Here is a 16752-nt window from a genome sequence, read left to right on the forward strand (position 1 = left end):
TTATAGTTGTGTCCTGATATTACATGCAAATATATAGGGGAAGAATTTTGTGTAATCATATTGCGGCCCAGTTTTTTCATTCCCCACGCTACCCCCATGAATGTCTAGTTTTATTTTATTTTTTCACTTTGCTAAGTATATTATTTTTGCACTGTATTGCTTGTGCTCATATTATGATCAGAATATCTGTCACCACTGGGAAATACTTACTTCTATGCTTCCATGTTCAACATGAGATATTGTAATTTTTCATTAAAAGCAATCATATTTGTGTAGGTCCACTTCCTTTATTGGGATGAATCAGAGTAGTACAAAAGATTATGCAAGCTTTGAAATTTTCGTCAGGCAGCTGAATTCTGCATTTCAAAGTCATTTCCAAGGAGGTTTTACTTTACATACATAATTCATACTGGGTTTGTTGGCATTAGATTATACTTAGCATCTTCATGAGGGAAAAGGGCTTTTTAACATACATTCTCTTTCCCCCATAGCAAAACCTTACCATCCAGCTAACAGAGTTTTTGTTCTTTTGGAAAGTGCAGGCAGTTCTCTAGAGAGGGGAAATAATCAAGAAACTAAGGATTAGAGCTCTCCATCTTTAATAACAGAAAAATATGTAAGAAACTGGAAAAAAGTCAAGAAACAAGCAGGCTCAGAATATAATAGAAAATATTTAACAAGTTTAGTTAAAAATATTGCCAGGGATAATTTTTACTTACTTTGATAGCGTATACTTACAAATATTTTGTCTCTGGAATTTACAAGCTTAGTATTTCTATTTTCCAAATTAAATGGTGTATATATGATACAGTGAGAGCATATGCACCAAAGACAAATTCCTTGTGTGTCCAATCACACACAAAGAATTCTGTTCTGTTCTGTTCTGTTCTGTTCTGTTCTGTTCTATTCTATTTTCCATAGCGATGCTCAGCAATTCATTGGTGGGTTCTCTCATATTCGCTTGATAGAGACTGAGAGTGTAGTGTATCTTTAAATTTTCTTGTCTGACCATGCCTCCTGGTTCCTCTGCTTGTCAGTTATTTCTCTCAGTCTGAGGTATAGAGACGTGAGTAGTTTAGCTGTGCTCGCAGATTGCGAGATTTCTTGTTTTCTTTCTTAGGGTAGTTAGTGTTAATAGGTGTAAATAGTGTAAATAGTTTAGAATTTTTTAGATTAGGCTGAGGGAGCGAAATGGAAGGATTGAGTTGCTGCGCCTGCAGCCTGTCTTTCGCTGCTGGTGTGGGCGGGTCGCTGGGGATCCAGCTTGACTCCCCCGCCAATTTTTTGTTTCTTTAAGCAGCAATTGGAGCGTTTTTTCTTAAAAAAAGACCTCCGCACAGCCTGGGAGGCTGTTTTATTGGCCGCCAGTGTGTGTGTGGGATTTCTGGTCCGCTGGGTTTCCCGCTGCCACCATTTGCTCCCTCCTCAACGTGGCGGCTACAGAGTACCTGCTCGGGGCCCCGAGTCACACTCTGTCATTTTGAATCGCTTCGCAGCGCTTTAGGGGGCTTATTGCTTCTTGCGCTTGGATCGCCAGACTCTCTGAGGAATGGTTCGTCGTGTTGTGAGTAGAAGAGGACGGTCTGTGGCTTCTTTGCTGCGCGCCATTTTGGGACACCATTTTGTGAGCAGGCGGCCATTTGGGGATAATATTTTCCCGCCTTTTATTCTGGGGCCATCTTTGGCGAGGCTTTCACCTGTGGCATATTACTTTCTACTGTTTGCTGTTTGGCTTGTCCTCAGTCACAAATCAGTCTATTGAATCTATTTAATATTGACTTCCTGTCACTGCCTGTCAGTGTTGCTGGGTCTGACAAGGACTTATATACAGAAATGGCTGACCAAGAATTTTCTTCTGATTCAGAGCAGGCCCCAGCTACACCTAGACCCAGGAAGGCAACTAAAAAGAGCTCTAAGCCTTCTTCTTCCAAGTCCAAATCTGTTTCCAGCAGGTCCCACTCTGCTTCTTCCTCCACTGACAAGGAGGAACAGAAGGCATAAGGCCTTGGAGAGACAATTCTCAAAGGCACAAAAGAAAGCTCAGGAGGGGGTGGAAGTTCTCCCAGTTGTCAGGGAGACAGCACCTGTGAGTCACCAGTCTGTAGAGCTTCAGTGTCCTCAAATTCCTCCTCAAGCTCCTCAAACATCACTTCCTAGTTCTCAGGAGGATATTCAGGGTATTTCACAAGGGGTCTCTGCCTTAGTAGACCAGGACCTTCTGCGACCTTTACCCCCACTGCTGCAGGGCTCCGCCCACAGGAAGGGCTAGGTTGGCTTCCTCAATTTGATTTCCAAACCCTTTTTACTGATGCCTTGGCCAAGGCTATTGCTTCTGGGCTTCATCATGGGGGTCAAGGGACAGGAATACCAGCTTAGCATGTACCAGTTGCCCCTCCTCCCATGTCTGCACCAGTGGCTCAGGTGCAAATGGAGGTGGTTAGTAGTGATGATTTCGGGGCTGGAGACGCAGATCAAGGGGACCCTGAGTTCTCAGAAGATGAGGAGGTTATGCAGGACAGACCAGCATTCTCCACCTTATTCCAGCCTGAGGTCTTCAAGACCCTACTTAGAAAGGCCAAGATTGCAACCAACATGGGCACGATTGTTAATCCCGCTGACCAAGGCCAGGGGGGAATTCAACCTCATTGGGAGTTATTTGCAGTACCTGCGCCTGACCAGGATTTTATTCCTTGTCCTGAGCTATTTAAAGATGTAATCAAAAGACAATGGAAATCTCCAGGTGTTCTGTCGGCTCCTGGCGAGCACGATAAGAGACTATATTGTGCTGACCCGGTGTTAGAGGGTCTACTTGGTCTTCCGACTGTGGATCCTCCGGTGGTCAGCTTGTCATCCTCCACAGTTTTGTCTACTGATACTGTGGAGGTTTTGAAGTCAGATGACAGAAGGGCAGAGGTAATGTTTAGGAAAGTGCACCAAGCGGCCACTTGGGCTGTAAAGGCAGCAACCTCTGCATCATTTTTTAATAGGGCCACCCTGATTTGGCTTCGCCAGTTACAGGAGAGGCTTCCTCCTGATGACATCAGGATCAAACAGGACCTTAGCAAGTTAATAGCTGCCACAGAATATTCTGCAGACGCATTGTTAGATGTGGCCAGATTTGCAGCCAGAGCAATGGCCTCCTCTGTGACCTCTTGTAGGTTACTTTGGCTTAAGCCTTGGAAGGCTGATACCAAATCCAAATGGAAGTTGGCTTCCGCACCATATCTGGGTTCCTCCCTCTTTGGGTCAGCTTTAGATCCGATTTTGGTGGAGGGCAGAGATAAGAAAAAAGTATTACCGGTTTCATATAACAGGCTGGAACATAGGTTCACTCCTTATGGTCACCGGCAGCCCTTTCATGCAGAGTCAGGGCCCAGTGGGTCCTAATATAATAGATCCTTCTCTCAAGGGTTTGACCGTTCAGCCAATAGGCAGGGCTTTAGGGACTGGGGTACGTACCAGTCTACCTCCAAGCGTCCGTTCAGAGGCACAGGTTCTAGGGCCACTAAGCGAGGCAAATGACTCTCCGTCCGACTTTCCTATTGGGGGGCGGTTACATCATTTTCTTCCCCAGTGGGAAACCACCACATCAGACCCCTGGGTTCTATGGACGGTGGAAAAGGGACTGCTGTTGGGATTTCGAAACATCCCCAAGGATTTCTTCATTCGCTCCCCAGTTTCCCGTCACAGGGACAGGCAGGACAATATGAAGGCAGAGATCCAGCATCTGCTGGAAATTGGTACCAGAGAGAGTACCGGCAGAACAGGAGTGGACAGGTGTCTACTCCATTTTGTTCCTGGTGGCCAAGTCCTCTGGGGGTTGGAGGGCCATCTTGAACCTCAAGTACCTCAACACCTTCATTCGTTACAAGAGGTTCAAGATGCAGTCCCTCAAGACCATCCTGGACTGCATTCCGAAAGGGGACTTTATGACCTCCTTGGATCTCCAAGAGGCATACCTGCATGTACTGATCCATCCTCAACACCGCAGGTATCTCAGGTTTACGTATGCCGACTGGCATTACCAGTACCGAGCAATGCTGTTCGGTCTATCTTCCGCACCACGGACATTCACCAAACTTCTTGCCGCTGTGGCTGCTTCCCTTCGCCTGGTCCCCATTTGAATTCTCTGTTATCTAGACGATATTTTAATTCTGTCTCCTTCCCACCATCAAGCTCAACAGGATTTGCGGACCATCTGTCATATCCTGGATCTCCATGGTTTCTCCATAAATCACCGGAAAAGCCACCTGGATCCCACAACATCCTTCATACATCTGGGAGCGAGGATAGATTCGGAGCGGCTCCAGGTTTTTCTTTCACCAGACCGGCAACAGAACATCGAAGAGTTGGTCCATCACATTCTGTCCCTGAGCCATGTGACTTTGCTTAGCTTATCACAACTGCTTGGCAAACTTATCTCTTGTTTGTCAATAGTGCCGTGGTCCCGCAGACACTCGAGACCGCTACAGTGGTTTCTCCTCCCATTTCAGAGGACAGGACGCGGCTCTTCCACGACCCAGGTATCCCTTCCGGCTCAGGTACGTACTTCCCTCCAATGGTGGGTGTTGGGGGCTCTGTCGAAGGGGTGCGTGTTCCACGAACCCAACTGAGTGATAGTCACAATGTCACACACAGTTGACACACAACAGATGCGAGCCTCTCCAGCTGGGGAGCCCATCTAGGGACTCAGGTAGTTCAAGGGCATTGGTCACAGACAGACTGCCTACTCAATATCAATTTCTTAGAATTAAGAGCGGTACATCTTGCTCTGCTGCATTTCCAACAAGCTCTACTTCACCGACATGTTCTGGTCCTAACCGATAACATGTCCACAAAGGCCCACATAAATCGGGAGGGGGGCACTCACTCGCGGTCACTGATGACGGAGGCAGAATCCTTACTGGACTGGGCAGAGACTCACCTGTTATCACTGAGGGCGGAACACATCTCAGGGGCAGCCAACATCAGGGTGGACTGGCTCAGCAGGGAACAACTGGACCCGTCGAAGTGGAGGCTACATCCAGATCTATTTCAGGACTTGGTCCGATGGTTTGGCCTACCGTTGTTCGATCTCTTCGCCCAACCAGACAATCCCCAACTGCCCAGGTTTGTCATGAGGTTCCCTTGCAGAGGGGCAGAAGCCCACAATGCCCTCCGCTGCCCGTGGCCTCCGGGCCTGCTTTATGCATTTCCCCCCATCCCTCTCCTCCCATGCGTGATTTGCAAACTGTTGTCTGAACGAGCGGAGCTTCTGTTGGTGGCACCCTATTGGCCTCGTTGTTCCTGGTTTTCAGACCTGGTGACTCTTTCCGTGGACCGGCCTTGGCGCATTCCTCAGGATCGGATCTCGCTCAGCCAGGGGGTTATTCAGCATCCAAACCCCCAGTGGTTGCAATTAGCCATCTGGCGCTTGAGCGGATCCGCCTGAGGAAGGACAACATTTCAGGTGACGTCATTCATACCATCCAGGCCGCTAGGCGTCCTTCGACCATCAGAATCTACGACGCATCATGGAAGGCTTTCTGCCTCTGGTGTTCCACCGCCCATGTTGACCCTACGTCTGCAACCATTTCTGACGTTTTGGACTTCCTACAATCAGGTCTGTCCGAAGGCTTGGCTCCTTCAACACTGAGACGCCAGGTAGCCGCCTTGTCAACGGTATTGACTCTGGGTGATGTTCAGTCTCTCTCTCATGATCCTCGGATTAGAGGTTTTCTGAGGGGGGCCACTAACCTCAGGCCTCCTGTCATCCATCGTTACCCATCCTGGGATCTGTCCCTAGTGTTAAAGGCCCTTATTTCTGCCCCCTTTGAACCATTGGCATCAGTTAGTCTCCATTTTTTAGTCCTTCAAACTGGCATTTCTTCTTGCCATTACATCGGCAAGGAGGATCTCTGAACTGGCGGCGTTATCTGTACGTAGTGACTTGTGCATTTTTCGCCCCAACACTGTTGTGCTAAGGTTAGATCCTTCCTTCGTGCCAAAAGTGAACTCGGCATTCCACAGGGGGCAAGAAGTTATCCTGCCCGACTTTTGCCTGCAGCCAAGACATCCCTTAGAGATCCAATGGCACATGCTGGATGTTCGAGGGGCCTTACGTTGTTATATTGCCAGGACTGCATCCTTTCGTAAATCAGAAGCACTCCTAGTATCCTTTCACCCAGCATCCATGGGAAAAAAGGTATCCTCACAGACTGTTGCCAGATGGATTAAGGCTTGCATTTTAAATTGGGATATTTTAAATTTCTGGGATTTTAATTGGAGCCTAATTATTTAATGATTTTAAATTTTAAATTGTTGTCGTGTTTTTTGTGTTTTTAAATAGGCTGTACACCGCCCTGAGTCCTTCGGGAGAAGGGCGGTATAGAAATAAAATTATTATTATTATTATTTCTCTTGCTTATAGCTCTCAGGGCAAGCAATTGCCGGGAAGGGTCTGAGCCCATTCCATGTGTAGCGCGGCTACGTCTGCTGCCTGGTCGACACAGACTTCCATGCTAGACATTTATCGGGCTGCCACATGGACATCCCTCTCGCCCTTTGTTAGACACTATAAGTTGGACTCATTCGCCTCGGCTGAGGCCTCCTTTGGGCGGAGGGTACTCCAATCTGTCCACTCTCCTGGGCTCCCGGGATCCAGCCAGCCTCCCTCCCACTGACTCTTGCTTGGGCATATCCCACCAATGAATTGCTGAGCATCGCTATGGAAAATGGACGTTGGCTCACCTGAACATCCCTTTTCTTGGCGATGCGAAGCAATTCAACTCACCGCTCAGGTTGCCTGGGGGCGGGAGGACTCCCGGGAGGTTGTTCCTTTGTTTCTCCTTAGGTCACATCTTCTGTGGGTGTCTTCGAGAAATAACTGACAAACAGAGGAACCAAGAGGCATGGTCAGACAAGAAAATTTAAAGATACACTACAATCTCAGTCTCTATCAAGCGAATATGAGAGAACCCACCAATGAATTGCTTCGCATCGCCAAGAAAAGGGACGTTCAGGTGAGCCAACGTCCATCCTATAGTTTAGGAACAGTCCAGCATCATCATCTATTTTGACCATAATCTTGTGTTTCCGTTTGTTGTTTTATGAGAGGTACTTTCAAGTCACTATCTGAAATTTGAACAACTCTGCATGTTTATATTCATTGACTTTAAATATTTATTTGGGACTGCTTAAACACCAAATATATATATATTTTTGGCTTTAAAAGCATGATTTTACAGTAGTCCTGCCCTATTTAGTAACCATTCAAAGTCACAACTGTGCTGAAAAAATAATTTTATGTCCAGTTCTTGAACTTATGTCTGTTGCATCACCCCCATGGTTAAATGATCAAGATTTGGGTGTTTGCAACCTGTGAGTATCTGTGAATGTGATCATGTGATTGCCATTTGTTTACTTCACAATTGGCTTGAGTCAAAGAAGAAATTGGCAGTAAAATTCTTAGTCACCTGATATCTCACCTCAACTGCAGGTGATTTGTTTAACAGCTATAGTGGAAGTGAGGCTATAAGTCCGTCCTGGTCACATGTTGTCTTGTATGGTGACCTCATTGTTTAGTGACAGAGTTGCCAGTGCCATTTGTGGTTCTTAAGAGTGGATGTCTGTATTTCTCTTTTGTAAGATCCTCTGAAAAAGAGGAAAGAAAAGAAAAGGCTGATTTTTCTAGTTACAGACCTCAATTCCAGAAGATGGCACTATAGATTTAATTTTTTCTCATATTTTTACTCCTTAATTTTATAGAAAATGTGGGTACCCTGTTTCTCTTACATATCATGGCAGCAGAGAGAATCCCATGTAAAACACTCTCTAAAAGGTAGATGGTTGCAATAAGTGCTACCACACAGAAGGCAGGAGATGGAGCTAGGTGTAAAGAAGTTGTCACGTTCTGGGAAAGAAAAAATAGATTTTTAAACCATGGCAGATGAGGAGGTGGTAGATATTTCAGCTTTATCTCTTAAGTGAGAGGTCAGTCTGCCATTAGGTCTGGCAGAAGAGGCATGCTTCAGGTTTCATTTACAAAGGAATACCATCTGGTGGGACTGCAAAAGAGAGCCTTTTCTGTCACAGCAACCGCCTTCTGGAATGCTGTCCCCACAAATATTTGATTGACAGGAAGGTTGAGAACTCCAATCTTTTATAGACTCAAACATGCAATAACATAGCATATATAAAACTACACACACACACAGACACAGACACAGACACACACACACACACACATGCTGTATGTCTGTGTGTGTGTGTATAAATTCCTTATATAGTAGTTTAATTTTTTATTTCAAATGTCATCATCTAATTGAATGAGTAATTATTCCTTATAATAATTATAAATTATTTATTTATAATTTCAACTTTTATAATGATCCATGAATGTTAAGCTCTGATACCATTCCTTTAAGTTCTCAAATAGGAAGAATTAGATATATAAAGAACACAATTTTCTTAAATAGTATGATTACATAGATATAGTAGAAAGGTAATATCAGGCATGGAGATATATCAAGAAGCTACTAATGGATTTCAAATATACAATAATGAAATTTTCAAAGAAAGCAAAACGTTTCTTACTATTAAAATGCATCATCTTAGATATTCACTTAATCTGAATTATATAAGATTCTTTTCTATAATGCTGCACATTACAGTTGTAAATAGTTTGTTTTCCTCTCTATGTAATTATGTACATATTTAATTTCATTGACAGTGGCAAATAACATTGACTCTACTTTTCAGGTGCAACAATGAGAATGAATGGCATCAGATCCATGAAAATATAATTCGCAAGTCGAGCACCAAATATACAGCACCCAGTTCAAATTATGGTAATATTTTATTTTAGCTCTTTTTAAGATACATATTTTTTTTGGTAATGAAAACATTATACTTGCCACATAGTTCATATTTAGAGCCTATGGCCATGAACAGTCCTCAAGGAATTATCTTTCTTGTGTATAAAAATGTGGGTGTAGAGGCTGGAGATTTTGCAGAACAAAAAAGCCTTTTAAAAAAAATCCAGTAACCTCTTCAGCATTGCTAATTATTAGTAGCCATGAAATATACCTCTTACTTGAGATTTATATTTCTGGCTTCAAGTTGATGTCACATGATCAATGAGGAAGCAGTGTTCTGTACCTGCTTACCAGGTTGTTTCCTCCTCCCCCAAACATATTTGCATATTTTTCTGGCAAGGAGGGGAATACAGATAGTATAGCATGCAAGAAAGAATGATGAGATTGGGAAGTTTGCAGGGGGCACTGCTAACATCCTGGAGAGGGAAAAGAACTCATCCTTTCTCCTAGGACAGTGATGGTTAACCTTTTCAGCACCGAGTGCTGAAACGAGCACACACACGCGCGCCTGCGTGTGCATACACTGGAGCACCAGAACCCGGAAAAGAGCAGCTGGCCGGTGCACATGCGCTTGGCAGCCAGTTGCTCTTCCAGGTTCCGTTGTCCACATGTGCGCCGGACAGCTATTCTCTTCCAGGTTCTTTGCGTGAAGACCAGCAAAGAATCCTGAACAGAGCAGCTGTCTGGCGTGCATGCGCACAACAGAACCCAGAAGAGCAGCTGGTGATGGCACGGGTGCCCACAGAGAGGGTTCTGCGTGCCACCTCTGGCATGCATGCCATAGGTTCGCCATCACGGTCCTAGGACATATTTAGATTATGGGTTTGAAGCAAATCAATACTTAACATAAAAGGTGCATGTAAGGAAACTGATGCAGAATGGCAAGAATTCTGTTATTAATTATAATAGTGTTGTGTGTTACAAAATAGGACCAGCTTGAAACACTTGCTTGACATTATTTTCAAATGCATACATCTAATAACTGCATCAACAATTAACACTCATCTGTAAAATTGGCTGTGGCACCTGCGTATTGTAAAACCAGATGTAACTGACTGAAAATAAGAAAGTGTGGATAACTGGCAGTAATGGGATAGTAGAGTAGAAGAGAAAAAATCAGAGAAGATCACACAGTATCAAGTTTTAAAATTGAACTTGAAAGATTATGATATAAATTGGCTATGGTGGTTATCAGCACATGGAGTGCCATACCAAAAAAAGCCTTGGATGATACTTAGGAAATCTGTGTATTGACAGAATTTCCATCTGTCAATTACAAAAGGCCACACTGTTTGGATCCACCCATAATATATTGATATGTTATGACATCCTAGGTTCACCAGCTAAAAAACAGATGAAATTTCACATTGTTATGTATGTAATTTACTGAAATAGGTGGCTATAGAAATCAAACAAATAAGTAAATTAATTAATAATAATAATAATCAAACATCAAAAACACCTGCCAGGCTATCTCACCTCCTTTACATGAATCTAAAGCTGTATGGGAAAACACAGCCAAGGTATTGCAATGAAGTTTAGACTGGACAAATTTGTTTCATTACATCTGCTCTGTCATACTTGTCATCTTTTATTGATTTTATAGTATTCTTTTTATTTGATCGTTGTGAGCCACCCAGAATCAGACAGCATAAAATTTAACATTTTATTATGGTTGCTGCACAGTCAGCCATATGTTTAGATTGGGCTTGGCATTTTTATTCACCTATCAAGTCCTTCCCAAGGACCTGGACGAAGTCTGTCTCTACTAATTACCTCCCTGAAATCTGAAAAACTTTCAGATAATCTGCTTCCTCCAGGCTTCTCAACAGCTGCAGAGTGACCAATATGTCAACAACCTTTCTCCAAAATGTTGGACTGGTTGGTAGTTGTTGAAAACCCCTGTGCCTGCCATTTTCATCTGCATAAAATTTGATATATTCTGTTTTGACACCTGATAAATCAGTGTTGCTTAATGTGCTTTGATTGCTTCATATCTAGATTATTAAAACATCTCATTGACATGTCTTCCTCTTCTTCATTGGTCCAGGTTTAAATTGCTGGTTCATGTTGTTTTAAATGTTTTAATACACTTCAAAGCCCTGCACTGGCTAGCAATTAGAGCCAGGTGCCACTAATTTGTTTTTATTTTTTGCCTTTTGGGTATTGTGACGCTGTATAACTTCCTTCATCTATATTGTTAAACAAGTATATAAACTTAAAAACTACTCAACCAGCCTCCTTAGCACTTTTGCTATTCCTGTTACTCTAAGAGCAACTTTGGGATTGATTTAGCCCCAGAGTTTTAGAGTTGTTACCCTTGTACTCTTAGGATGACACAAAAAGTTTTAGGCTTTAAATCTAGGCTTAAACTTTTCAGTTATGAGTAATAGAGGATTTTGTGATTAGACAGTTTAACATGTGGACTGCTCAGTAACAGGCCTGTTTGACTTTTATATTGAATACGGCTTAATTTTATTCAATTTAATTAGTTATATATTTAGTTTTTATAGGTCAGGTTTATTATTTTCATTGTAAAAAGACTTCCCTTTTGCTATGACATTATTTCTTTTATAATTAGAACTGCCTAGTTTTTAAACTATCTACTTTACATTATTGTATATTCTAATTTAATTGATACTTCGTTATTTATATTCTTTGTATAGTTTTATCAGTTATAAGTATATATCATTAATATGTATTAATGTTAATATATATTAATATGTATCATTAATATGTATTAATATATATCATATAATAATTGTTATTACCACCAATATAATACTCTTTTGAGAACTGTGTTGGTTACCATTTGGTTTCTGAGTACAATTCAGGGTGCTAGCTTTTATTTAAACCTTACTTGGTTCACAACCTGGATATCTGTACACCATTTTGTCCTACTAATATTTTCCTGCTTGTGGGAAGTGGCCAATACTGGGCAAAAGTCATTTAGTTTTAATCCTATTTATTTTACATACTTTTTACACATACTACCGTATATTTCTATGACGTATTTTACTTGCTCACTGTTGAATGTTATGTCTGCAATTTGAAGGTGCTTCTGACAAGAACAAAGAAAGATCTTTCCACTTGATAAAATGGTGTAGGATAGTCTCTTTGTATCCTGTCACTTGGCATTACCATTTGCAGGAGTTGCCCCTCTCTGAACAAATACACATCTAGAATTGTTTTGTGCTGCTCTTTCTACTGTGTTGAAGAGGATAATCTCCTATATTATTTTTTGCTGCTCAGACATTAAAAATATAATAATTCTTATTCTCTGATAACGTAGTATTATGTTGTCTTTAACATCATTCTGCTACATTGTATTTTTAATTTGTTTCAGGGTAAATTGAATTGTAAGGATCTAATTTTGTTCCTTTTTTTCAGGACTTATCATTTCTCTTCAAATTGTCCGTGGAGAAATGGAACAAATTCGAAGAGAATATCCTATTATCTTTAACAGAGGGGTGTCTATTACAAGAAAAATAGGATTCCCAGATGTGATCGTGCCTGGTAAGTGAATGAAAGTTCCATGTATAGCACTTATTGAATGCTGGTCTTTATCAATGTAAATAGTACTATAAAATAAATATTAAATAAAAGATGTAGCTGAGTGATTTAATTGTAAATAGTAATATTTTACTAAAAATAACTTGACAGAACTAAAGCTTATACAAGAATGTTCTTTTTATTTTTTTTCTCCATGAAACCCCTCCTTATAACTTACATAGAATTATAACTCCAATTGTAATTTGATAATGCTTGCTATTCTGCTTAGATTTTAAGTATGGGGATGAATTTTTTATAGATGGTTTTAATGCACCACTTTTTTTCTTTCTAAATGTTACTTTAGATGATATGAGCATGTTTTAGAAGTCAGTCTTAAATTATGAATGAATGCGTATATGCAATGTATGGGTCTTCTAACTAGTTCTCCAAATGCCTATCTTGGTTTTAAACCACAGATATACATTAGTGTAAGAAAGCTTGTGTTAGTAAGGATTATGTTACTCATGAAATCCCTTTTGTGAGCCCTACAGAATTTCAACATTGAAATAGCAGTTTTTAATGCTGTATGGAATACTGCTTTCAGAATGAAAATGGTTTCAAAAGCACTTTGATCATGTATCAGCTTTTCAGCAAACAAACATTTCCATTGTTTTGATTCCTCCTTATTGAAAATTTGACTTTCATCTTCTTTTAGTACTTCAAGAAAGGAATTACAGTATCAAAAATACTACAATTAGAAATTATAAGAGGTTTAAAAAGGTACTTGTTAAGTACTTCCAAGTGGTTTTTTAGTTCTCTGTCACTTAGAATTTTAGTACAAGGAGGATTTTTAATTAATACAAAAGGCAGTGACAGATAAAATTAAATTGAATTTGTTTATGTTTAGTATTTCATTATAATGTTGCTTTGTACCACAATAATTTTATATTAAAAAACAATATAAGACTGCTGATTTCAGTATCAAGCAATATTTTGCACTTTTGTGTTCTGAGATTGGTACATTTACAAAATTCAGGAGATGGCTCATTCTGTTTTTTGAAAAACATTCTGATGGCACACATCCATCAGAACCCTCCTTCCCTGAGCCTCCCTGTGCTCGCATGTACCCTGTATCCCATTTTCCTGGCTACCCTGAGCTTCTGCCACATTGCATCACCTACCAACTCATACATGGCCTGGGCTCAGTCTCTCAGGGCTATCCCCAGCCCCTTTGTGGCACCCTTGATATTTTATCATGAAAGTAAAATCGGTGAAGTCTCCTTAAAATTGTGCTTCACTTTTGATGCATTAATCTTTATAGGTTTTGGGGAGGAACAATACAGAAGGATTGCTTTCTTTCAGGATGTGTTTTTTTTTTTTAAACTTCTGACTTAGTATATAGTTCTGGAATTACCTGGCAGTTTCCTATCCAAGCAGCATCCAACCTTGAACAGTGCTTAGTTTTTAAACACTCAGCAGGTGATGCTCCAAGCATTGTTATTATTAGAAATTATGAGTGAGTCGAATATAATACTTAAGAATTTACCCAACATATCTCTTTGGTTCTTGATTTTTATTTCATGTGTGGTCACATATTTCTAATCTATTTATTTGCAAACAAGTGAACATCTTTTCCCTTTTTCTCAATTATTGAATGTATTTTGTTTTTAATTACTCATAAAATGTGTGTTTTAACATTTAACTGTCAATAATACTTGATTTTATCTTTCTTGTCTAAATTTTCTTGGCACCCTGTTTATCTTCCCTTCATTCTCTCCACTTAATGGCACAGAGATGAAGATAGTTGGGTGTAAGTTGTTGCTTCATTGTGTTCTGACCATTTATTGCTTGCTGTTTTTCACATTTTCTACGCCATATTTTACCCCATAATTTTAACTGAATGTTTAAAATTCATAAATATAATATAAGTTAGCTATGCTGATGGTGTATGCCAGAAAATACTTCCCATTACCCAGTATCTTACACATTCTGACTAAATGAATTCTCTGAGCTGTGTTCACACACTCATAGTTTCCCCCACTTCAGAGTGTTTAGAAAGTATGGGGATTACTTTCTGGAATGGAACAGTTATAAGAATATACCACAATTCCAGATTGGCGTTTTGTCATCACTGTATTGTATTCATTGGTGTTTTTGCCACCCAAACTAATACTAGTGAATAAAATTATCTACCCCTCCTGTGCATCCTAAATTACTCTGAAAAGATAGGGAAAATTAAGTTATGAAATAAAGGCAAGAATACTTGGAAAAAATATAGATTATCTTATTTCCAGTTCAGTTTACTTATGAGATATCCTTGGAATACCCAGCAGCAAAAGGACAAAGATAGACAACAAGAAATAGCATTTCATTACTATCTATGACAATTTATGAAAAAGATATTTATGCTTGGGAGCAGTAAGTGGCAATGGGGCAAAGCCTATTTCTCTTATTATCTCACTTTTTATTTATAAACCAAGTTTTAGGTTTTCTATTGATGTCGCTATTGTTGTTTTCATTTTCTGATGTTTGTGTTCCTCACATCCTTTTTCTATGTACTGTATTACATGGGGTCTAAACCTTCCATAGATAGCAATTTATTTGTTGTAAAATTGTAGTATACACAAATTTTCTCCAAAGAAAGGAGATTCTTCCAGTTTCGACCATGCAGTTCTACGTTTATATTTTACATGTCCTTATGGATACAAGTACTAAGGCTTATGATTATATTATTGAAAAGGATAACACAATTATATTTTCTAGAATACAGTCCTAATTAAGTAATATTGCTGTTGCAATTTTTTAAAAAAGTGTTATGGGTGGTTTTTTAATCTTGTAGTTTATTATGTTTTTAATGTTTTAAGTGAATATTTTGATCTTGTAATCTGCCCAGAATCTTTTGGAATGGGTCCCCATAATAAATATAAAGTGTTTGGTTAAGTATGGCTGTTGACCAGTGCTGTGAAAGTGTGAATGACCATAAGCCACTGGATCATATGTAACAGCAGCAATGTCCTTTTTGGAGGGTAGTGACTTTCTTCTTGCAACCTTATCACACATCTCATTTGTTGTTCAGTGTTTTCCTGATGATGGTCGCATAAATAGTGGCATTTGCCAATGTAAGAAAGGCCTTTGATTGAAATATTTGACTCTAATTTCCCCTTCAAAAGGACTGGTAATCCTAGATTTCATATATTTCTACCACATACAAATACACAATTATGGATCATTTTCCTCAATAAATAAGTATACTATTTTTGATATATTTGTTTAATTGAGTTCTTGTTATCTAGTTTTAGAACTTGTGATATGGGAAATAAATTATTTTTCAGTTATATTTATGCAGAAATATTGAAAATTCAAAAGAATTCACAAACCTTTAAGCACCACTTTGGTTGCTTAAAATTTGATTTTTTTTTTTTCAAATTGCTGTGTAGACCTGTCCTACAGAGGGGATGGGAGAATGTATGCAATAAAAGTTAGAGTATTCACTTTATTGTTTACAACTGTTGTATTGTTTACAAATGTTTATAAATTAGCTATCAATGTGGAAATAGAACACTCTTAAATGATTTGACCATTTATTTGTTAACTAGATAATTTAAAAGGAATTTGAAAATCTTACCTCCTGTCCTCTCCCTCTCCTTTGTCTCATAATTAGTTTCCTGTTTTCAGACTCCATAAAGCATTACTAATAGCGATCAAATATAATACACTGATAATAAATGTTCATTTTTGTTAACTATTCATTTTACAATTGGAATGAGTTGATATCTCATCATAATAGTGAACAAAATATCATTGGTTTGTCCAAAAGAATAATTTACTATGTGCTCTTTTCTAAAAACATTTTCTCTCCTTGTATGTAGGTGATATACGAAATGATTTGTACCTGACTTTAGAGAAAGGAGACTTTGAGAGGGGTGGAAAAAGTGTTCAAAAGAACATAGAAGTAACTATGTACGTTCTCTATGCAGATGGAGAAATTCTAAAGGTCAATATTTACATACTTTATTCAATGTATTTCTGTCATGGTTGGGTTTAAATTCTTTAAAATTCAAAATCTTTTATATGTGGAAGGGTTGAAATTCTTAATCAAATCTTCACTTTAAATTATTGATGAACTAAAGCAAAAAATAGAAACATTTCTTTTTCCGCTAGAAAAATTGCTTATTGTACTGGTTGTTATTCAAGATTCTTTTGCATGATTTAATCTGCTCTATTTTCTATCCAAGAATATCTAGCACCAACTGTGTTTTTTAGATGAACTATTTAATTTATTATTACATCACTTTTCCATCTTTTCACCAAAATGTTCATGGAAACGTAGCATGGTTTTTCTCCATTTTACACTGTGGTCTGATTTTCAATGAGGATTCCAACCACAAAACAATACTATTTGCAT

At 39.5% G+C, this 16752-nt stretch overlaps 1 protein-coding gene across 19 annotated transcripts in view; it reads left to right on the forward strand.

Moving 5' to 3' along the window:
• Nucleotides 1-16752, forward strand: part of DOCK3 (dedicator of cytokinesis 3) — a 190595-nt gene that overhangs the window by 62610 nt on the left and 111233 nt on the right. For 17 of the 19 annotated variants that reach the window (XM_034440103.3, XM_034440164.3, XM_034440113.3 and 14 more), the window contains exons 13-15: nucleotides 8740-8828; nucleotides 12246-12371; nucleotides 16217-16341. In XM_034440103.3, coding sequence (XP_034295994.1) covers nucleotides 8740-8828; nucleotides 12246-12371; nucleotides 16217-16341 — 340 coding nt within the window. Of the gene's footprint in view, nucleotides 1-4437; nucleotides 6185-8739; nucleotides 8829-12245; nucleotides 12372-16216; nucleotides 16342-16752 lie in introns of those variants that run through there. The other 2 variants (XM_034440213.3, XM_087887710.1) reach the window with 1 other exon arrangement.

The sequence above is a fragment of the Pantherophis guttatus genome, chromosome 2 (genome assembly GCF_059756535.1).
Source record: "Pantherophis guttatus breed Tessera chromosome 2, ASM5975653v1, whole genome shotgun sequence".
Lineage (NCBI taxonomy): Eukaryota > Metazoa > Chordata > Lepidosauria > Squamata > Colubridae > Pantherophis > Pantherophis guttatus.